This window comes from Lepidochelys kempii, chromosome 3, assembly GCF_965140265.1.
Source record: "Lepidochelys kempii isolate rLepKem1 chromosome 3, rLepKem1.hap2, whole genome shotgun sequence".
In the NCBI taxonomy this organism is placed as follows: domain Eukaryota; kingdom Metazoa; phylum Chordata; order Testudines; family Cheloniidae; genus Lepidochelys; species Lepidochelys kempii.
Window position 1 is genome coordinate 150,944,879 of NC_133258.1, and position 18,729 is coordinate 150,963,607.

Below are 18,729 nucleotides of genomic sequence, written 5' to 3' on the forward strand. Positions count from 1 at the left end.
TTCATAATACAAAATGGTTTGCTCAAGTCTTCTTCTTTCCAGGCTAAAATAATCCTAGGGTTTTCTGACTGTTCTGTCCAGGTCTGTCTCAACTATATTCTGTAATAAGTAAGACCTTGGCTTATCTGTTGCAAGTTTTGTCCAGATGATCACTATAGCTTTAAAGAACTTGAACAGTCAGCGCTCCACAGGCCTATCTTTCCGTTGGTGTGGAAAATGTATTCAAAATGCTCTCCCTCAGCCTTCTGCATTATGCAATGCTCAGAGCTGACTTATGATTTCTATTAAAGAAAACTGTTTCTTGCTGCCTTCAGCAGACCCTAAAAGGGGCAATTTTGCATCTTATTAGGTTTTCTAAATCTTGTATAAATATTTGTAAAATACTGTAATAAATCACCTTGTGCAGTTTCCTCTCTGAAGGGCAAGATTTCTATGCCTCGGGCCTCGGGATGGCATTTGTTAGTGCATCTAGGGATATCTTTCATGCCATTTGCCATAGTGCTGCCGCTGTGGATGTGCAGAAGGCTGTAAATTTCATTTGTGACTCAACTATCTCCCCAGTTATGAGGCATAACTAGAAATAAATAAGGTCAGGGCTACAATGGCTCAATGTTCTAGGCAATCCTGAGAATGTAACCACTCAGAATCAAGGATTGTAGCCTGCAAGGACAGGTTGTCTACTTGCAAACTGTCTCCTTCCTGCCTGACCAGGATTGCCACAATTGTGGCTTCAACTGTGAAGTTCCCCTAAAAACTGCCATTCATTAAAAAGAATTGATGTATTACAAGAAGACCTTTTCAGCTCCCCTGTTTTTTAAAATCTATCTCTCCATTTTTGTTGGTCCAATTATATATGGGTGGAAGTGAAGACAGATTGTTTCTTAGTTATAGGAATGCACCCACAAGTCTGGTACTAACATTCATCCCCCACACTCACGTCTGCACTATCAGTTAATTGCAGATGCAAAATGCAGGGACTGGTTTGCAGCTTTTTTTTTAAAATCAGACTGTTCAGTTGCACCAAACCAAGACAGAAGTGCACTGAAGATGATTTTTTTTTAAAGGAATACAAACTTGGGATGAAAAAGCAGAGTTTTTACAGCGGTATTTGGTTAGTTGGATAACTTCCCCACTAGGGACCGAATGCTGAGAATTGCTAAACGTGGTCTGAGAGGCAGTGAGCATACTCAGTTGCCAGTGAATAGATCCAGGTCACAATAGATGGTGATGTTTCTATTACTGTAACAACTCCAGAAAGTACAAATAGACAAGAAATCACGTACCGACGTCAGTTTTATTTTTTGGACACTTTAATTGTGCTGGTACACTAATTGCATTGTCATCACTAGGAACTTTAAAAAATGTCTCTGTTTCTACTGCAGTTACTCAGAGAAATTAAAACTGCTTCTAGTCATGTCTCAGAAGTATCCACATAAAATTAATTTTAAAGGCTACATGAAGTTGGTTCCCAGTCACTCATGCCAGTGAAGTGGTTCTCCTGTTAACACCGTATTTTCATCTGTTGGGTTTGATAAGAACTGGTGCCTTTGAATAATGTTGAATGGTTTGATAGGAGATTAATAAAGTTATTAATTCCAGTTTATGCAAATGTTAGGAATCCTGCATGCTACTTGCTCATAACTTTTTCTTTAAAATTTCTTTGGGACTGAAACCTACATATATATTGAAAGAACTGGATATGCCCTTTTTCCTGATCTCCGTTAAATAGCCCAGGTTGGAGTGAGTGAACAGGTGCTTTTAAAATATAGATGCTTAATCTTAACACTGAGTGGGGGGGAAGTGAGAGAGAGGCTGGGAATCTGACCAACGCAATGCAGTTCCCTTCTATAGCAGCAATTCTCAAACTTTAGCAACCCGAAGGCCCACATTTTTATTTAAATTTTTTCAGGAACCCCCAAGCCCCCCACCTATGCTCAGCCCCAGGCCCCGCCCCCACTCCATCCCTTCCGCCAAGGCCCCACCCTCACTCCATCCCCCCTCCCTCCGTCACTTTCTCTCACCCACCCTCACTTTCACCAGCCTGGGGCAGGGGGTTGGGTTAGGGACAGGATGTGGGCTCTGGGAGGGAGTTTGGGTAAGGGATGGGATGTGCGGTACGGGCTCTAGGAGGGAGTTTGGGTGTGAGCTCTGGGCCGGGGGTTGGGGTGTGGGTTCTGGCTGGGTGGCGCTTACCTTGGGCAGCTTCCGAAAGCCACCAGCACATCTATCTGGCAGCGGTTCCTATGCGGGGGTGTTCAAGGGGTTTCCGCACACTGCCCCTGCCCACAGGCACCGCTCCTGCAGCTCCCATTGGCTGCTATTCCTGGCCAATGGGAGCTGTGGAGTTGGCACTTGGGGTGCAGGCAGTGCACAGAGACACCCCCCCCCCCAAAGGGCTGCAGGGATGTGCCGGTCTCTTCTGGGAGCCACGCAGAGCCAGAGCAGGCAGGAAGCCTGCCTTAGCCCCGCTGTGCCATTGGACTTTTAGTGCCTAAAATCTCTGTTTGGCTTCAGTAGCCTCTGGGAGATAGAAGGAGGAGGAGAAGGAGTTGAGGGAGGGAGAGGAGTTGATCAGCAGAGCCTGTGGATCCCAGTTTGAGAAACGCTGTTCTATAGGATATTCATAAACAGCCAAGTAACAAGATTTGACTTCGGCACTTATAAGATTTAATAAAAAAAGTTGAATAGAAAGATTAGGGTAGCTACCATGTGGGCAAAATATTTGATTTTTTTTTTTAACGAATTCTTGCTCAGCCAGATGTCATATTTGGACCGTTGATTCAATTCTGTAAATCTTCACAATGACAGAAAATTATGTAGGGGGATTAGTCATCAGATTGCAAGAGAGACAGGCTAACAGCATCCAGTTGGGTGCTGTAATTTAGAATGAGGCATTCAAATGTTTCTAAAAACCACAAGTAGCAGCATCTGTTTCCATGTCAGCATGATGTGCTTTTCTGGTATCTAGTTCTCATCATCTGCATTGCTGAGACGCGTGATGAGAGAGGAGAGACTTCATGCATAGTCTTAGCTTTTTGTTTTGTGTTTCACCTCTCTGCTGCCTCCCCAGTTGCTGGACCAGAAACCAAAACATGAATTACTGGCTGATCATCAGACTGCCCATTCTAATCGCCATTGGGGTGAGTGACCAGGAGCAGATACAGGGATTCAGCATACATGTAATGAGACAGATGGAGAGACCAGAGCAGTCAATGCTGGAGAATATACTTTTGCTTAACAAAGCTATCATACAGCAGCTCTGCTCTTCACATGTAATAATGGGGAGAAAACTACAAGGAGAGTTTGGGAGCCAAAGCCAAGAGATTGCATGGTGGATGAATTAATGGTAGAGACAGAATGTGAGAGTCCGTATGAAAGATGTAATGGTGATGGCCACTGTCCTATAGGAAAACTGGGGAGTTCCTGGTCCTCACTTGAGTTCAGAAACATGATCATGTGAAATCAATTCTGTTTCTGGCAGAAAAAACAATGCCAGACACCTGGCTACAGCAAAATGACAAATTCCATTGTATTTTAAAAAAATGCTAGATTCCTGAGTCACAGAATTGTGGAGACCACAGGGCACCAATTGGGATGAATAGGACCATTTATACTACTCAGAACTCCTGATTCCAGTTGTCTGCAGACTCAGGCAGGCATCACCTCTTTGATTTATGCTCAATTTACCTATTAAAGGTGAACTATCCAATCATAAAAGCTAGAAACAGATTCTGGAGCATGATTCTGTGGCAAGAGCTGAATTCCATAGCAAATTCTGCAGCTGCAGAAACGTGGAATACACAGGGCCCTGTCTATAGACACCTTGACACAATATATGTTCATCCATATGTTTTGTCTTGCAAATATACTTCCTGATGATTATATCAGCTACTTCTTTCTTTTCTCCAGGTGAATTTCCTGATCTTTATCAGAGTTATATGCATCATCATTTCCAAGCTGCAAGCAAATCTGATGTGCAAAACTGATACAAAATGCAGGTAAGTTATTTGGTGAGCTAGCACTTGCTGTGTCCTTTGAAAAGGGAGACACAAGCAGGAGTGGCGTGCCATAGGAGATTAAAGATTTCAGGCACTGGGTGGTATGTAGGAGGCATTGCACATAACTATGATAGTCCAGAACAACTGACCACAGATGAAGCCCGCTGGTGGGTACAGAGCTTATGGTAAACCTGCCCTATCAATGCCTTTGTTGTACCTGTTCTATGGATTAAATGGAGGTCTTGGTCTTCTGGGGCTGTCAATCCAGAATTTACCATGAGCACTGAAACAAAAAATCCATTAGGCAATTATTTTTAAGAAACAGGGAGAAAAACACTGTTGTCCTTGTTTCCATCACTGCTCTTACTTCCCATCTCCACTAGTTACTGTGCTCTCTTATCATGACCTATGTGTCCTAAGTTTTCTGAGCATATTTGTGTGACTCTTTGTCTGGTACAGTATGTGAGGCTTACTGCATGAATTTAATTTTTACCTTGCAGACTTCGTTGCATGTGGACTGTTCGTGGCTCACCTAGACAGCTGTTCACACCACCAACATTCATGGGCATATTCTTCATCCCTTGATTTCTCTGTCTTTGGGGCTTTAAGATCCTTCCCCCAGATGAATCTTGGTCGACACACAAAGTTGTCCCACCTAATGCTGTGCATATTGTGACACTGCATTGGTGCATGACAGCTTGGGTCATCACAATACCCTGTGACCCACTGTCGTCATGTTTTGGTGGAACAGTATGATGCCTTGATTCAAGGGCCCAAAACAAGGACCCACTAGTCTGGATTTGCTCTGGTATGTCACAGACACCTTAACGTAAGACCCTCACCTCCACTTACAGAGGACTCTCTAAATGTTGATATGATGGGTAGCTAAGTCTAGGACCAAGGGAACATTAAAACCTTGCCATTGTTAATCACATTTTGTTCTGTCTGTTATAACAAATTCACCATAGCAATCGCTAATCTCTGCCTGTCTTTGCACATGAAATAATGGCTGTCTAATGGGTATTTGGTGCTCAGCATGGGAGAAGGGGGCTCCTTTTGGAGGGTTGAGAGAGATAAGATGGACGTGGGTCCACTTTATCTCTCGCTATCACAACCTCTGTGACCCTCATGATAGGGAGGTTTATGAATCTTGAACTTTGATACAGTGGAGCCCTCTCTGAGTGGTGGTTGGTTTTGTGGCAACACACCCCAAAAAGCTTCACTATAAGCAGAGTTTCACTCTAACAGGAGAAGACTTGCCTGGCAAAAGATCCTCTCCTTTTCACCCAGAAATACTGAAGTCCTGTAGCCTATCCCTGCAGCTCGAAGGGCATTGACAGTTGTTAGGTGGGAGCCCTGAAAAGTTCCATCTTCACTCCAAGAGCCTAGAAAGATCAGGCTGGCTCCTGTGATGAGAACAAAACTGGAGGCCAGGGATTCCTCTCCACTCTTCTCCAAGAAGTTAGTGGTAACTTCTCCTTTCTGATGTTTCCTGAGGAGGTGGGGAGGGAGTGAAAGGCATTGATGCAGTTCGAAAGGTCTCGAGCTTTTGCTGTGTTCTTTATAGCTGTTGTTTGGTAGTTAAATACACCAATGCTAGGTGCCCTAGAAATGCACTGGATTAGATTCAAGAGTATTTGGAAAGCAATTGAGCCGATCTGTGCTGGTGTCAGGCAGGATAGGTTCTCCTTATCCCTCTCAGTACTTTCTCTCTTGTTGATGGAGATCTTGATGGCACCAAATCCCTTTTCCTGTGTGGAGGAGTTGAGGTTGTTGGGAAACTTCTTGCCTGCCTCAGAGAATTTTATCTTGGGAGACTGGCCCTTTATTCCCCACAAGGGTATTTCTCCCACTTTTGCAAGACCTTCTGAGTAGAGCCATGTTGGGACTCCTTTCTGAACCCATTAGCACTGTTGATATGCCAACCAGAGGGGCTCTGCACAGCCACACGAGGTGCCTCTCCCTTTCCCCCATGAGTGTCCCCAGAGCAAGTTGAGCTTCTGCTATATGAGGAAGCAAGAGGCTGACCCTGGCTTCCTCAGGTGGCAGTGGAGAGCACTAATTGCAAGGCAAGTGTGGCTGCTAGATTTCCTTTTTAAACCACCCTCTCAGCCACTCCATAGAATCCCCTGCCTAGGTCCATTGGTGATCCTGCATCTCCCACTTGCCTGTAAGTGCACACTGATGTAAATAGCTGCTTTGGTTCTCCATCTCTCTGCTTGCATATCACTTTGAAACACAGCATCTAGGGTGCCAAGCTAATCAAGAGCCTGCATTCAGTAGACTTTGAGAGCCTTGAGACTCCATTGGAGCCTCTGCTTCCCATTTACTGGAGGAACAACTTGTATCTTGTCTGCAAATGACAACTCCTCACGAGATGCTGATAACATGTTAGCAGGTTCTCTGGCCCCAGGCAGCCTAGGAATTCCCATCTTAGGGATCTGGCATCTTTCATTACCAGGTTGTGTTGCTCAGTGCCTTACTCCTCTCATCAGTGTTAAGAACCTTTGTTTTGGGAAGCATTCTTCTCCTCCTGTGTATTCATATCTCTGCTCATTGCTCTTGCACTGGGTTTTGCCCTCACTACCCAGGTCCCTGGTCTTTGGAGCTTGCCTTGAAAACATCAGCAATCATTCCCTTTTACTTTACGTTCACGTCTCTCATTTGACAAAGCTCAGTGACTTACAGTTATAGTGCTTTGAAGATGTAATGTGCTATGTAAGTGCTAAGGAATACTCAATAATCCTTTGGCCTTTGCTGGCGCTTTCAGTCCAATGATCTCGAAGCGCTGTACAGTCAGCACTCCTCTTTATACAGTAATTTATAGTATATTTACTATTCTATAAATATACTATACTATAGTATATTACTTTATACAGTAATTTATAGTATATAGAATTTATAGTATTCTGCATGCCTACAGTGCCTTTGAGCCAGCAATCTGAATGTGCTTTGCAAACATTATTGAATTAATCCTCACAACCCCATATTGTCGTGTGGAAACATCATCCCCCTGCTGTCCATGGGGGAAACTCCAGACACACTGTGGTAAAATAACTTGCCTGAGGTCACCCGATGACTCCGTGAGTCAGAAACAGACTAAGGAGTCCTAACTTCCAGATTTCTGTGCTAAATCAGTAGCCGCTATACTGCCTGCTATGACTTCCCTTTCTTTATTACTTTAGATTGGCCAAGTCTACATTGACTCTGATCCCGCTGCTGGGGACCCATGAGGTCATCTTTGCCTTTGTTACTGATGAGCATGCCAGAGGAACGCTACGCTTTGTGAAGCTCTTTTGTGAACTGTCCTTCAACTCCTTCCAGGTAACACCCAGGAAACACACATTCAGCCCAGTTTGTATGTTAAATGCTGCTGGAAACCAGTTTCTTTCATGGCAGGTACCCTAAATTTCTTTCCTAATTCAGCTCTTGATGTTAGAGGATTATGAACCTAGGAAAAGTAGGGTAGCCAGAGTGCTAAAATCAGGTGGCCAGTCCTGGTCCTGGCATGCCACACTCTCTCCTTTTTAGTGCTTCCTAGATCTCCAGCAGTGATCTGGCCCTTGTATCTGCATGTTAATTTCTGTTTTATGTGCAAAACCTAAAAATAAAAGTTGTCCATGGTCTCCTGGGAAACTATAATGGTGTCACCCAGGGCAAATTATATGGCTTCTACGATGCTTTTTTGGAAATCTGACCCTTGAAAGGCACATCTGTAGGACTATAACTGTGCATGTGGGGAGGTAGTTAAGGAGTATGGATAGAAAGGATATGGGGGATTCTGTAATGATTCTTTTTCAGCTGTTGTCTCACATGACCTCTTTTATAGGAATTTCCCCATTTGTGGTGGGTGACCATTATTCTTATAAACTTCCAACAGGCTTTTCAGCCTGCATTTCAATGTCCCCATGAATTGCTGATGTATGGAGTAATTATAGGTCAGGGAAAGGGGAGAGTTTTAAGGCGCAAGGGTTGGCGGAACCTAAAAACGTTTTTGTCCTGTGGGAGCTGTTTGGGGTCATGTCATCAAGATTTTTCTCAGCAGAGAGGAATAAACTCTCATCCACTTTTCTGTTTCTTCCTCTAACTATGGAGCATTCCATGTTGGAATGAGATTCTCCTCCCCCTGCAGGTTTGACTAGCAAAACTTGGAGCATTTCTGTGGGCTGTTTTTCTGACTGTTGTTCTGTTGTCTTGGTGGATTTCAGGGACTCATGGTGGCAATTCTCTACTGCTTCATCAACAACGAGGTAAGAGACACCAAAGCAGCTCCAGCTTGCCATATCACCATCCACTGCAGAAAAAGAAATCGAAAATGGTCTCGAACTATTAATTGTATCAGTCAGTTCAGGTTTGTTCTAGGGTTCCTGCATACAGTAATGACCCACTGGAGGAAATTAGAGGGTGATTTCTCATCACACAGACTATGGGAAAGGATTCAGGCTGCATAATTCAGGGTTAGCGGCAGGCAGAGTCCTGCGAGTTTCTTTGATTCAACCTTTTCATAGATTCCAAGGCCAAAAGGGACCACTGTGATCATCTAGTCTGAACCCCTGTATAACACAGGCCATAGAACTTCCCCTAAAACAATTCCCAGAGCAGATCTTTTAAAAAAACATCCAGTCTTGGTTTAAAAATTGTCAGTGATGGTGAATCCACCACGACCATTGGTAAATTGTTCCAGTGGTTAATTTCTGTCACTGTTAAAAATGTATGCCTTATTTCCAATCTGAATTTGTCTAGCTTCAACTGCCAGCCATTCGACTGTGTTGTACTTGTCTCTGCTCAGTTGAAGAGCCCATTGTTAAATATTTGTTTCCCATGTAGTTACTTAAAGACTCTAATCAAGTCACCCCTAAACCTTCTCTTTGTTAAGCTACATAGATTGAGCTCTTTGAATCTATAACTATGGATAACATTTTCTAATACTTTAATCATTCTTGTGGCTCTTCTCGGAATTCATCAGTATCTTTCTTGAAGTTGTGGACACCAGAACTGAATGCAGGATTCCAGCAGTGGTTGCACCAGTGCCAAATATAATCTGTCTACACCTACTTGAGATTCCTTTTTACGCATTCAAGGATCACATTAGCCCGTTTGACCAATGTCACACTGGGGAGCTCATGGTCAGCTGATTATCTGCCATGACCCCCAAATCTTTTTCAGTCACTGCTTCCCTGGATAGTGTCTCCCATCCTGTAAGTATGATCTACATTCTTTGTTCCTAGATGTGTAGTTTTACATTTAGACATATTAAAATGCACATTGTTTGCTTGCACCCAGCTCACCAAGCAATCCAGATTGCTCTGCGTCTGTGACCTGTCCTCTTCATTATTTGCAGCTTTCCCAATTTTTGTGTCATCTGCAAACTTTAGCAGTGATGATTTTGTTTTCCTCAACATTATTGAGAAAAATGTTAAATAGCGTAGGGCCAAGAACAAATTCCTGCAGGATCCCCTAGAAATACAACTATTCAATGGTCATTCACCTTTTACAATGACATTTTGAAACTTATCAGTTAGCCTATTTTTAATCCATTTAATATGTGGCTTGTTAACTTTATATCATTCTAGTTTTTTAATCAAAATGTCTTGTGGCACCAAGTCATACACTTTACAGAAGTCTTGATATATTACAGTGACACTGTTACTTTTATCAATCATATATTTTTTGATAACATTACAGGTACTGTTTGATGTGATCTCTTTTCCATAACCCCATGTTGCTTGGCATTAATTGTATCACTGTCCTTTAATTTTTTATTAATTGAGTCTCATATCAGCGGTCCCGTTATCTTGCCCAGGATCAATGTCAGTCCGACAGGCCTATAATTATCTGGAGCGTCCTGTTTACCCTTTTTAAATATTGGTACATGAGCTTTCTTCCAGTCTTCTGGAACCCAGTGTTCCAAAACTTATTGAAAGTCAGCATTAATGGTCCAGCATGCTCCTCGGACAGCTCTTTTAAAACTCTTGGATGTAGTTATCTACACCTGCTGATTTTTAAATATCTAACTTTAGTAGCTGCTGTTTAACATCCTCCTGAGCTACTAGTGAAATTGAAACAGTGTTATATGGTATGATCACATTGTGTTTTTCCCCTCAAATACAGAACAGAAATATTTATTGAACACTTCTATCATTGTTGATACTTTTCTGCATCATTTTCATCTAGTAATGGACCAATATCATTGTTAGGATTCTTTTTGTTCCTAATATATTTAAGGACTATAAGAAGGATGTTTTTAACAATGCTGACCGTAGATTTCTCCTTGTGTTTCTTTGCTTTCCTTAGCGATTTTCTACAATTCCTAGCTTCTGATTTATTATTCATTACTATCAACTTCCCCTTTCTTCCATTTGTTATATAATGGAAATAAACTGGCCATCAGGAAGTTTAGACTTGAAATTAGATGAAGGTTTCTAACCATCAGAGGAGTAAAGTTCTGAAATAGCCTTCCAAGGGGAGCAGTGAAGGCAAAAGACACATCTGGCTTCAAAACTAAGCTTGATAAATTTATGGAGGGGATGATATGATGGGATAGCCTAATTTTGGCAATTAATTGATCTTTGACAATTAGCAGTAAATATGCTCAATGGCCTGTGATGGGACACTAGATAGGGTGAGATCTGAGTTACAACAGAGAATTCTTTCCTGGGTGTCTGGCTGGTGAGTCTTGCCCACATGCTCAAAGTTTAGCTAATCGCCATATTTGGGGTCAGGAAGGAATTTTCCTTCAGGGCAGATTGGCAGAGGCCCTGGGGTTTTTTTGCCTTCCTCTGCAGCTTGGGACATGGGCCACTTGCTGGAGGATTCTCTGCACCTTGAAGTCTTTAAACCACGAGTTGAGGACTTCAATAGCTCAGACATAGGTCAGAGGTTTCTTACAGGAGTGGGTGGGTGAGATTCTGTGGCCTGCCTTGTGCAGGAGGTCAGACTAGAAGATCATAATGATCCCTTCTGACCTTAAAGTCTCTGAGACCCCCATCAGTTTTCCTTAAACAGTGTCTCTGCTTTATTTTGAGGAATTTGGAAGCAGAACCATTGCCTTTTTGTTCCAAAAACTCAGTTAACGTGCAATTGGTACCTCAGAGAACAACTCTTTTTTAACTAACCCCTCTAGTAGGTTTCTTATCCTCTCTGTGGCCCAGGCACTAGAGGACAACATGACTCATTCAGACACACTAGTCAAAACTAGTCCATTACAGTGGACATGGGATGGCGGGTTTCATGCATGCTAAGCTTCCACATCTGGATGTGCCATATTCTGGTCCCATGCTTCTATTTAAGATATGACAATTAACTGATGTATGAAGGTACTAGGCACAATGGTTTATTTTATGCAGATAGATTTTTATGCTTAACTGCAGTGCATAATCAAAGGTACTGTATAATGTCCTTCAATATCTGGTGTAATGCTGTTTGGAAGGACACGGTCAAGGTATTTTTCATCACTGGCATTTTTCTTTAACTCACTATTGTTGTCAAGAACCTATTGGAAGCGCAAAACTCAGATTAGGGTTTCTATTGAATTTATCCTTTATGATGCAATTCTTGAGCCTGCTGTTTGCTGAAGTAAATAGTTGCTATTTCTTTGCCTTGTGGAATGAACATGTTGAAAATCCAAAGGTCCAAATTCATCCAAGATGTAATACCACTTAAATCAATGGAATTACACAGGGATGAATGTAGCCTCAGATCTTTAAGTGTTTGCAGTCATAAAACAAGGATGGAGTTAGCTCCAAGTTAGCTCCTGGTTTACAATACAAACTTATGTCAGTATAACTACATTGCTCAGGGGTGTGGAAAATCCACATTGTTATACCTACCAAACTCCCTGTGTCGACAATGGACTTCTCCCTTTGACATAGCTACTGCCTCTCAGGGAGGTGCGGTACCTACACCAAGCAAGACGCTCTCCCATCAGCATAGGTAGTCTTCATTAAGCGCTACCGCGGCGCTGTAAGGGTAGACAAGACTGTGGACACTTTGGCTGTGTTTGCATTAGGAAAGTGTATTCATTGCTGACAATGGGTATGTGCAACAGTTGCTGCTGAATTGGTGCTAAAAACTAACTGCAAGTAAGGACAGGGCCAGACCATATTTAGAACAGTTTCAGAACTGCAGATGAGCACTGCTTGGAGCAAGGTAATATAGACTAGGCTTGCTGGTGCTGGCTGCGTAGCATAAACAGGTTTATTTATAGAGATAAGAGTAAGTGCTGTCATTATTTTGCCTATGAAATAATGGTGTGATGGACCAATAAGGTAATTAGGGAGACTATTTGAAGCAATAATAAGGGAGCCTTAAAACCTTGCCAGTGTCCTTCAGTGTGATACGTTATATTTTTTCCTGTCCCAAAATGGGATTATTTCAAGACTTGATTATTTCCTTATTAAATGCCTTTGTTTCCTCCTTTGCTTGTGTAAGGTTCAGACAGAGTTTCGGAAAAGCTGGGAACGCTGGAGACTGGAACACTTTTATGTCCAGAGAGACAGCAGTATGAAACCACTGAAATGTCCAGCCAACAGCCTCAGCAGTGGCGGCACAGTGGGCAGCAGTGTCTATGCTGCCACTTGCCAAGCCACATTCAGCTAGGATTGCTACAGATTGCCCAAACTGAACTGTAGGAGGCACCTGAAGACCCTCAAATACCCAGGCACGCAGCTTAAAAATGTTTGCTGGACCCAGAGACTTAACCTTCTATTGCTCGTTGCTGGAGGCAGCTGGACAAGGCTTTCTAAGGAAAGCAGTCTGCTAATGTAATCAACACATCAGAAGATAAATTGAGCATGTCTAAAGTAAGTTTTAAGAGTTTGTTCCTGTTAATACACGAGGCCTCCAGGTGTCCAAAACTTAAGCAGTGCATTGATCCAGTCACAAACCACAGGGTCAATGGCTTATTATTGTAGGTGGGCGAGCTGAGATCCACTGATTAAATTACAAGAATACAGAACATGACTATTGACAATAAACCATGTTTGTACTTTTACTGGGAAAGGTGAGGCTGATATTCACTATTTTTAGAAAGAGACATTAGTGGAGTTTGAACATATTTCTTTGTGGCACAGTCACTGGGCCACAACAGTTAAATGGAAAGAGCATCCCTAAATCAAGGTTGGAGGTCTGCTTCACTGCTTGATGCGAAGGGGCAAATATGGGGCATTCATAAAGCCTATAACTAGAAACAGTAATGTGCACACTACTGATTATTTTTTTTTAAGCTTCATTTGGAGAAGTATGTTCTTTGTATATCAGGGGCCTATCCTCCCGTTAATGAGTATGGGTTCTTTGGGTTAACGCTGATAGTGTAACACATGAACATTAATCTTTTACACAGCACTCTGCACTGTCAGTTGGCTGCACAAATATTAATATGGATGGAAGTAATGAGTTGCACCTCAGAGTAAGTGGCTGACCGTGGATGTTTTCTGTGGATGGTATGCTCCGTTTCTTGGATGTACAAACATGCAAAAGTTATACTGTGGCCATTACACATCTTGCAAAATTTTCTTCACTTTGAAATAACAGAATTCTTGGAGTTCGCTCGTGTACTCTCTCAATTTCCTTGTCTCTTGCCTTGTTTGTTTTCTTTTGGCATGATGTATCTTCAAGGCTCTTTTCTCATGATGCCAGGAACTAAAATATTGTTCTTTGAGTTTATTTGGTAACTACACTTTTAGCACTGAGGACAGCTCCCTGCTGTACTTTCTCTTCTGTGCTGGAGCTATTTAAATGTATACTCTTAATGAGCCTTTAAAATGTCACCATTTACAATGTTGCAAGATGAAAGGAAATATTTATGTAAACTCAAAAGTTTTTTCTAAAAATGAGTGAATCCAGTCCAGAGGACCACTCAAAGTGCTAATTGCTCTCAACTCCTGCTGAAATCTACAGGAGCTGAGTGTGCTCAGCACTGTGAAGGGCAGAGCCTACATAAGAAGATTAAGAGAAGCTATATACCCCTTGCCCCAGTTGCTTGGGCTAGAGCTACACTACACACTTCAGTATAACTACCTTGCTCAGGCATATCAAACCTCTGAACAACGTATTTATTATAACAACCTTAACCCCCCACCCCTCCTATGTAGACCACTATGTCAGCAGCAGATCTTCTCCTGCTGACATAGCTACTGCCTCTTACAGAGGTGGAGTAACTAAGCTGACAGGAGACGTCTCTCCCATCGGCTTAGAGCATCTTCAGCAGAAGTGCTACAGCACTGATGCAGCTCCACCAATGCAAGTTTGTAGTGTAGACCTGCCCTTAATGTGAAAGGACTTACTCCTGTGGTCCTTATTCAGGCAAACTGCCCAGTGAAGTCTGAGAACTTTGTGTAAGGACCAAAGGATCAGGCCTACTGTTTATAGGATTCAAATAGTCTAATGACTTATTTCACACTGTACTACTCGCAAAATACTCTTCCTCTCCCTACATACCACTCTGATTGGTATTTCTCTGTCTCTTTGGGTGTAAATAAGCTTTGGTTGTATTGGTTAAGACCAAAACTTTGACTCCTAGTTACCTTAGAGGCCTGCCTCTCTTCTCATGTTGTTTACTCCTAGTGGAGTTCAGCCAAGGTACTCAACCTAATACCTATCTGGTGTAAATGTCCTGCAGGGCCTTCTCAATCTTTGAGCTAGAGTCACAAGGGGAAAAGTAGTAATAGTAATAGAACCAGCCCCCCATAGTCTTTATTGCAGTGGTTAGAGCTCCTAGGATGCTAGAGACCCAGGTTCAAGTCCACTCTGCCTAATTGTGGAACTGAGTCTCCAACTTCCCAGGAGAGTGCCTTAGCCACTGGGCTACAGAGTCATTTTCTCTTTGGTTCAATGACTATTTATTTAAAAAGTGGAACAGCTTCAACAAGACAAGTTCAGTGGTTCGGGTACTCAGGGTGGGAGACTCAAATTCAAATCTCTACTCCACATCAGGTGGGGGAAATCAACTCTAGGTCTCCCACAGCCCATTAGTAGCCTGGGAGCATGTGGGGTAGCTGGGCTCCCAGCAAGAAGCTGCCAGCGGAGCTGAGAGACCAGGCTTTCAGCTCCCTGCACTGGCCCTCTTAGGCCGATGAAAATGCTCCTGGTGAGGATTTGCAGTGTGCACCACTGCAGTAATTACTGAGGTGGTTGTAAGTCGACCTAATATAGGTTGACTTAAGTTTTTAGGGTAGACATACCCTCTGTCTCTCTGGTTGAAGAGGTTCCACTGTGTATAAATACTCAAATATTCATTGAGCCAGAGAGGAAGAAAAAGTGAGAGAATGAATTTGTAGGTTGGTGGTTGGTTAAGCCATGTTCCTGGCATATAGGAGAGTCTGCTTTAAGACTCTGTTCCAATAAATATTTAATTAATAAAATGAAATGGAACAGCTTCAGCAGGAGAGATTGAGAGAGACCTATCCCAGGATATCCAACAGCCTTGTGGTTAGGACACGTACCTACAATATTGCAGACCTGCATTCAAGTCCTTGCTTCAAATCAATCAGGCAGAACAGGGATTCAGAGCTGGGTCTCCCACCTCCTTGTCCATTGGTCTGTTTTGTATAATGACACACAAATATGCCTGGCAGCCACAACAATGCTTTGAACTGTTGACTCTTTTTTATGCAAGGCCTGAACAACTGGTAGGCATGCACCTAATTTGAGAATCCCACCAGAATTAGGCATGAGCCAGAGTGTCAAGCAGCTCAGCTGTGTCATGATTTTGGGGGGGGGGGGGGGGGGGTTGCATATGCTCACTGGTAGAAATGTAGGTACTATGGGAATTTAGGCACTTACAAGTTTAGATAGCAGCTGGTTTGTGAATACCATTGGGACCTAAAGTAGCAGTTAGACACCTATGTCCTTTGTGAATCTAGCCCTTAGACTCTGCTTTCTCTCTCCCTCTGCTTGTCTGCAAACCAGAGTCTGTTGAGCTCAGGACACGCTGGAAGTCCCATATATTTGCTTGGACTTTTTCCTGAGGTGGGAGTAGTTCAAGGAAGTGGAGGTCTCTTCTGTGGTGGGTTAGTATGCTAACCACTGGGCTAAAAGTTATAAGTTTGGCTGCTCTTCCTGTTCAGATTCTGAATGGGACCTGATCTGGTAGGCAGCTTCTGGCACATGTACTGAATCAGGCCCTGCATGTGACTAATTTGGCCAGATATTTGCCTGCCTTGGTTTGTAAATTGTTCTGGTGCTTAGCTGGGGAGTTAGGCATCTGGACACCTAGAAGGAAGCAGCAGTATACCCACCCTGAGGCTGAACCTTTTGGTATGTACATGTTAGAAGTTCCTTAGGCACCTAATGAAGGTATGCCAGTGTTTGGTGGCTTGCACTGGAACCAAAACTGGGCCTTAGGCACCTAAGTCTCCCATTTAGGCACTTACCTATGTGAAAGAAATTAGGAAGGGCTAGATTCACAAAGGTATAGTTATTAGCTTACATCATGTGGTAATAGGATATATAAACCTTTTTTTAAAATCTTATCCAATGTAATTGGTTATTCCTATAAAAGCTCAATAGTATCTTGTGAGCATCAGTGTCAGAAATTAATTATTCACTATCCGTTTTAAATTTGTTGCTTTTCTGTGTTACTGCTCTTGTATTGAAAGGGTAAATGGAAGCACCCACTCTACTTACTGTATACCTCTGTCATGTCCCCTCTTATTTTAATTCTCTGAAAAGTGGGGGATTGTTTAGTTTTGAATCTCTCCTCATATGGAAGGCCCACCGTGCCTTATTTTCATCACCCACTCTAAAAGCCCTGTGAGGAACCTTAGAGACCTAACAAAGGCTCTGGTTCAACAAAGTGCTTGCTTAAGTGCTTCGATAAACAGGAACAGATTGACATGAAGGCCAAAGCTGTAGGATACCAGTGAATGGGCAGCATCACAATAGGTAAAATTCATGATCAGCTGTGCAGTATCTTGCATTTGTCAAAGGGATAATTTACCTACCCTCAGCCATGGCTGGGTTCTAATTTAACTTGTTATGTCTCATGATAAAACTTGGCTATTATTATGGACAGCTCAATGAAGACTTGAGCACATTGTACAGAAGCCATTTAAAAAAAAAAAGTTGGGACATTTACAGAGTAGGTAGAACAATTGTAGTAAAAAATGTTATAATACCATGATCTAATTCAAGAGCTGGTCAGCTGCCTTGAAAAATACATAGCAAAACTGGAAAGGGTCAAGAGATGGGTGAAAGTGATTACAAGCATGCAGAGATTTGTGTTTAGCGCAAAAGGATGACAGACAGTTGGAAGAAATGTGCTTCATCAATTAAGGGTTGAAAGTATCACAGACACTTCTCTTCCTGTTGCCATTAAAGGGAGCACTCCAAAAACCCCAGGAATACCAGAAAGCATGCCTAATACTTTTATGGTAAAACACAAACAAGAAAAATTAATTTTGGAGGAAACTTTCAAGCATCCTCTTATTTGCCATAAAGTAGTAAAGAAAAATACAAGTTCTCTATCCTTCACCTCTTGTGCAGATCATCTTTCAGAGAAAAAAAAAATCACTGCGGTCAGATACATGAAGTTAGTTTTGTGAGAAGCTGCTGGTAAAACAAATTACGATAAAAAAAATCCTGGTTCTCAGTGACCCACTATGTCAAAATATTTAGGCTAATTTATTCAATCCTGCCTTTGGAAAAAATAAACATTTTTCACACAGGGCCTAGAAGACAGTTTTCACACATTTGATCAGCATCTTCAATAAATCCTTTTGCTGTCTGACTGCTAACTATGCTTCAGAATTTGCAGTATCTTTTTAACCTGCATTTGTGAATGTGTATTTTTGTGCCTTGTAGCAATATGCTCACTCACTGTGATAATTTATTTCAAAGTGTTTGGAGCCAGACTTTAAATGCACACATAGTAATTTTAGTGAGTGAAAACTTTGCCTATTTTTGCTGCTACAAAGAGTATGTACTCTTTCATGAATGTTTAAATGTTAATATGTATTTGAATGTGATTTCTTTGCATGTAAAAACAAACAGGCAGCTATAGAAGATGTATATGTAGACCATATATGCCCCCTGTACCCATTAAATGGATGTGTAGTTTCCTTATTTCTCCTTGGAATGTAATTCCCTTGACACATAAATCTGTTGTTACTGGTGTGGTTTGTTTCTTCTGGCTACTTTTTACAGTTCTTGGTGGAATATTTTCAAGGAGACTTAAGTGACAAGTTATGATTCACTCAAAGAAACGGAGAGTTTGTCCTCAAGCAGTCTGCCTAAAAACCATCTTCTACTTCTGTAGTGTTAGCAACTTTCTTGATCACCCTCATAGCAACAGCTACTCCCTTAGAATACCTGGTGAACAGTAGGACCCCCACTAGAATCAGACTGGGCATCTAAATTAGTGTTTTGAACAGATGACTGTCCAAATCAGAAAAGATGTTTTACTGGGTATGTGTTTAATTCTTTCTAAGAGACTGATTAGATTTGCATGAAATTTTAGTGGTACCTCAGTCTTTAATTATCAAAGCAAACCATCTGAAGCTAGAAGGCTAAGCAGTAGCTGGAGAGCTGCATAAAGATCCTCAGTAGATCAAGTATGATTGATATCCTTACTAATATTGTCCTTTCACTTTGATTAAGTCAGTAAGAGCATCTCACTATCTGAAGCACTTCTCCTCTATCTATTCCCTTCCCACTTCATGCTGGTAACTTGGACTGCAAAGTGTCATTTATATATCATCATTACACAAAGGGAATAAATTACAATCACACTAAA

The 18,729-nt window shown here is 42.1% G+C and overlaps 1 protein-coding gene across 3 annotated transcripts in view; it reads left to right on the forward strand.

The window, feature by feature from the left end:
* GLP1R (glucagon like peptide 1 receptor) overlaps positions 1–15,697 on the forward strand; it is a 107,256-nt gene extending 91,559 nt beyond the window's left edge. The window contains exons 9-14 of one of the 3 annotated variants that reach the window (XR_012158195.1): positions 3,071–3,140; positions 3,910–3,998; positions 7,184–7,322; positions 8,207–8,248; positions 12,429–12,799; positions 13,339–15,697. Coding sequence is in view for 1 of the 3 variants with exons in the window: in XM_073338557.1 (XP_073194658.1) it covers positions 3,071–3,140; positions 3,910–3,998; positions 7,184–7,322; positions 8,207–8,248; positions 12,429–12,596 (508 nt within the window). In the remaining 2 variants the exon portion in view is untranslated. Of the gene's footprint in view, positions 1–3,070; positions 3,141–3,909; positions 3,999–7,183; positions 7,323–8,093; positions 8,249–12,428 lie in introns of all 3 variants that reach the window. The other 2 variants (XR_012158196.1, XM_073338557.1) reach the window with 2 other exon arrangements.
* The last annotated feature ends 3,032 nt before the right edge of the window (positions 15,698–18,729 follow it).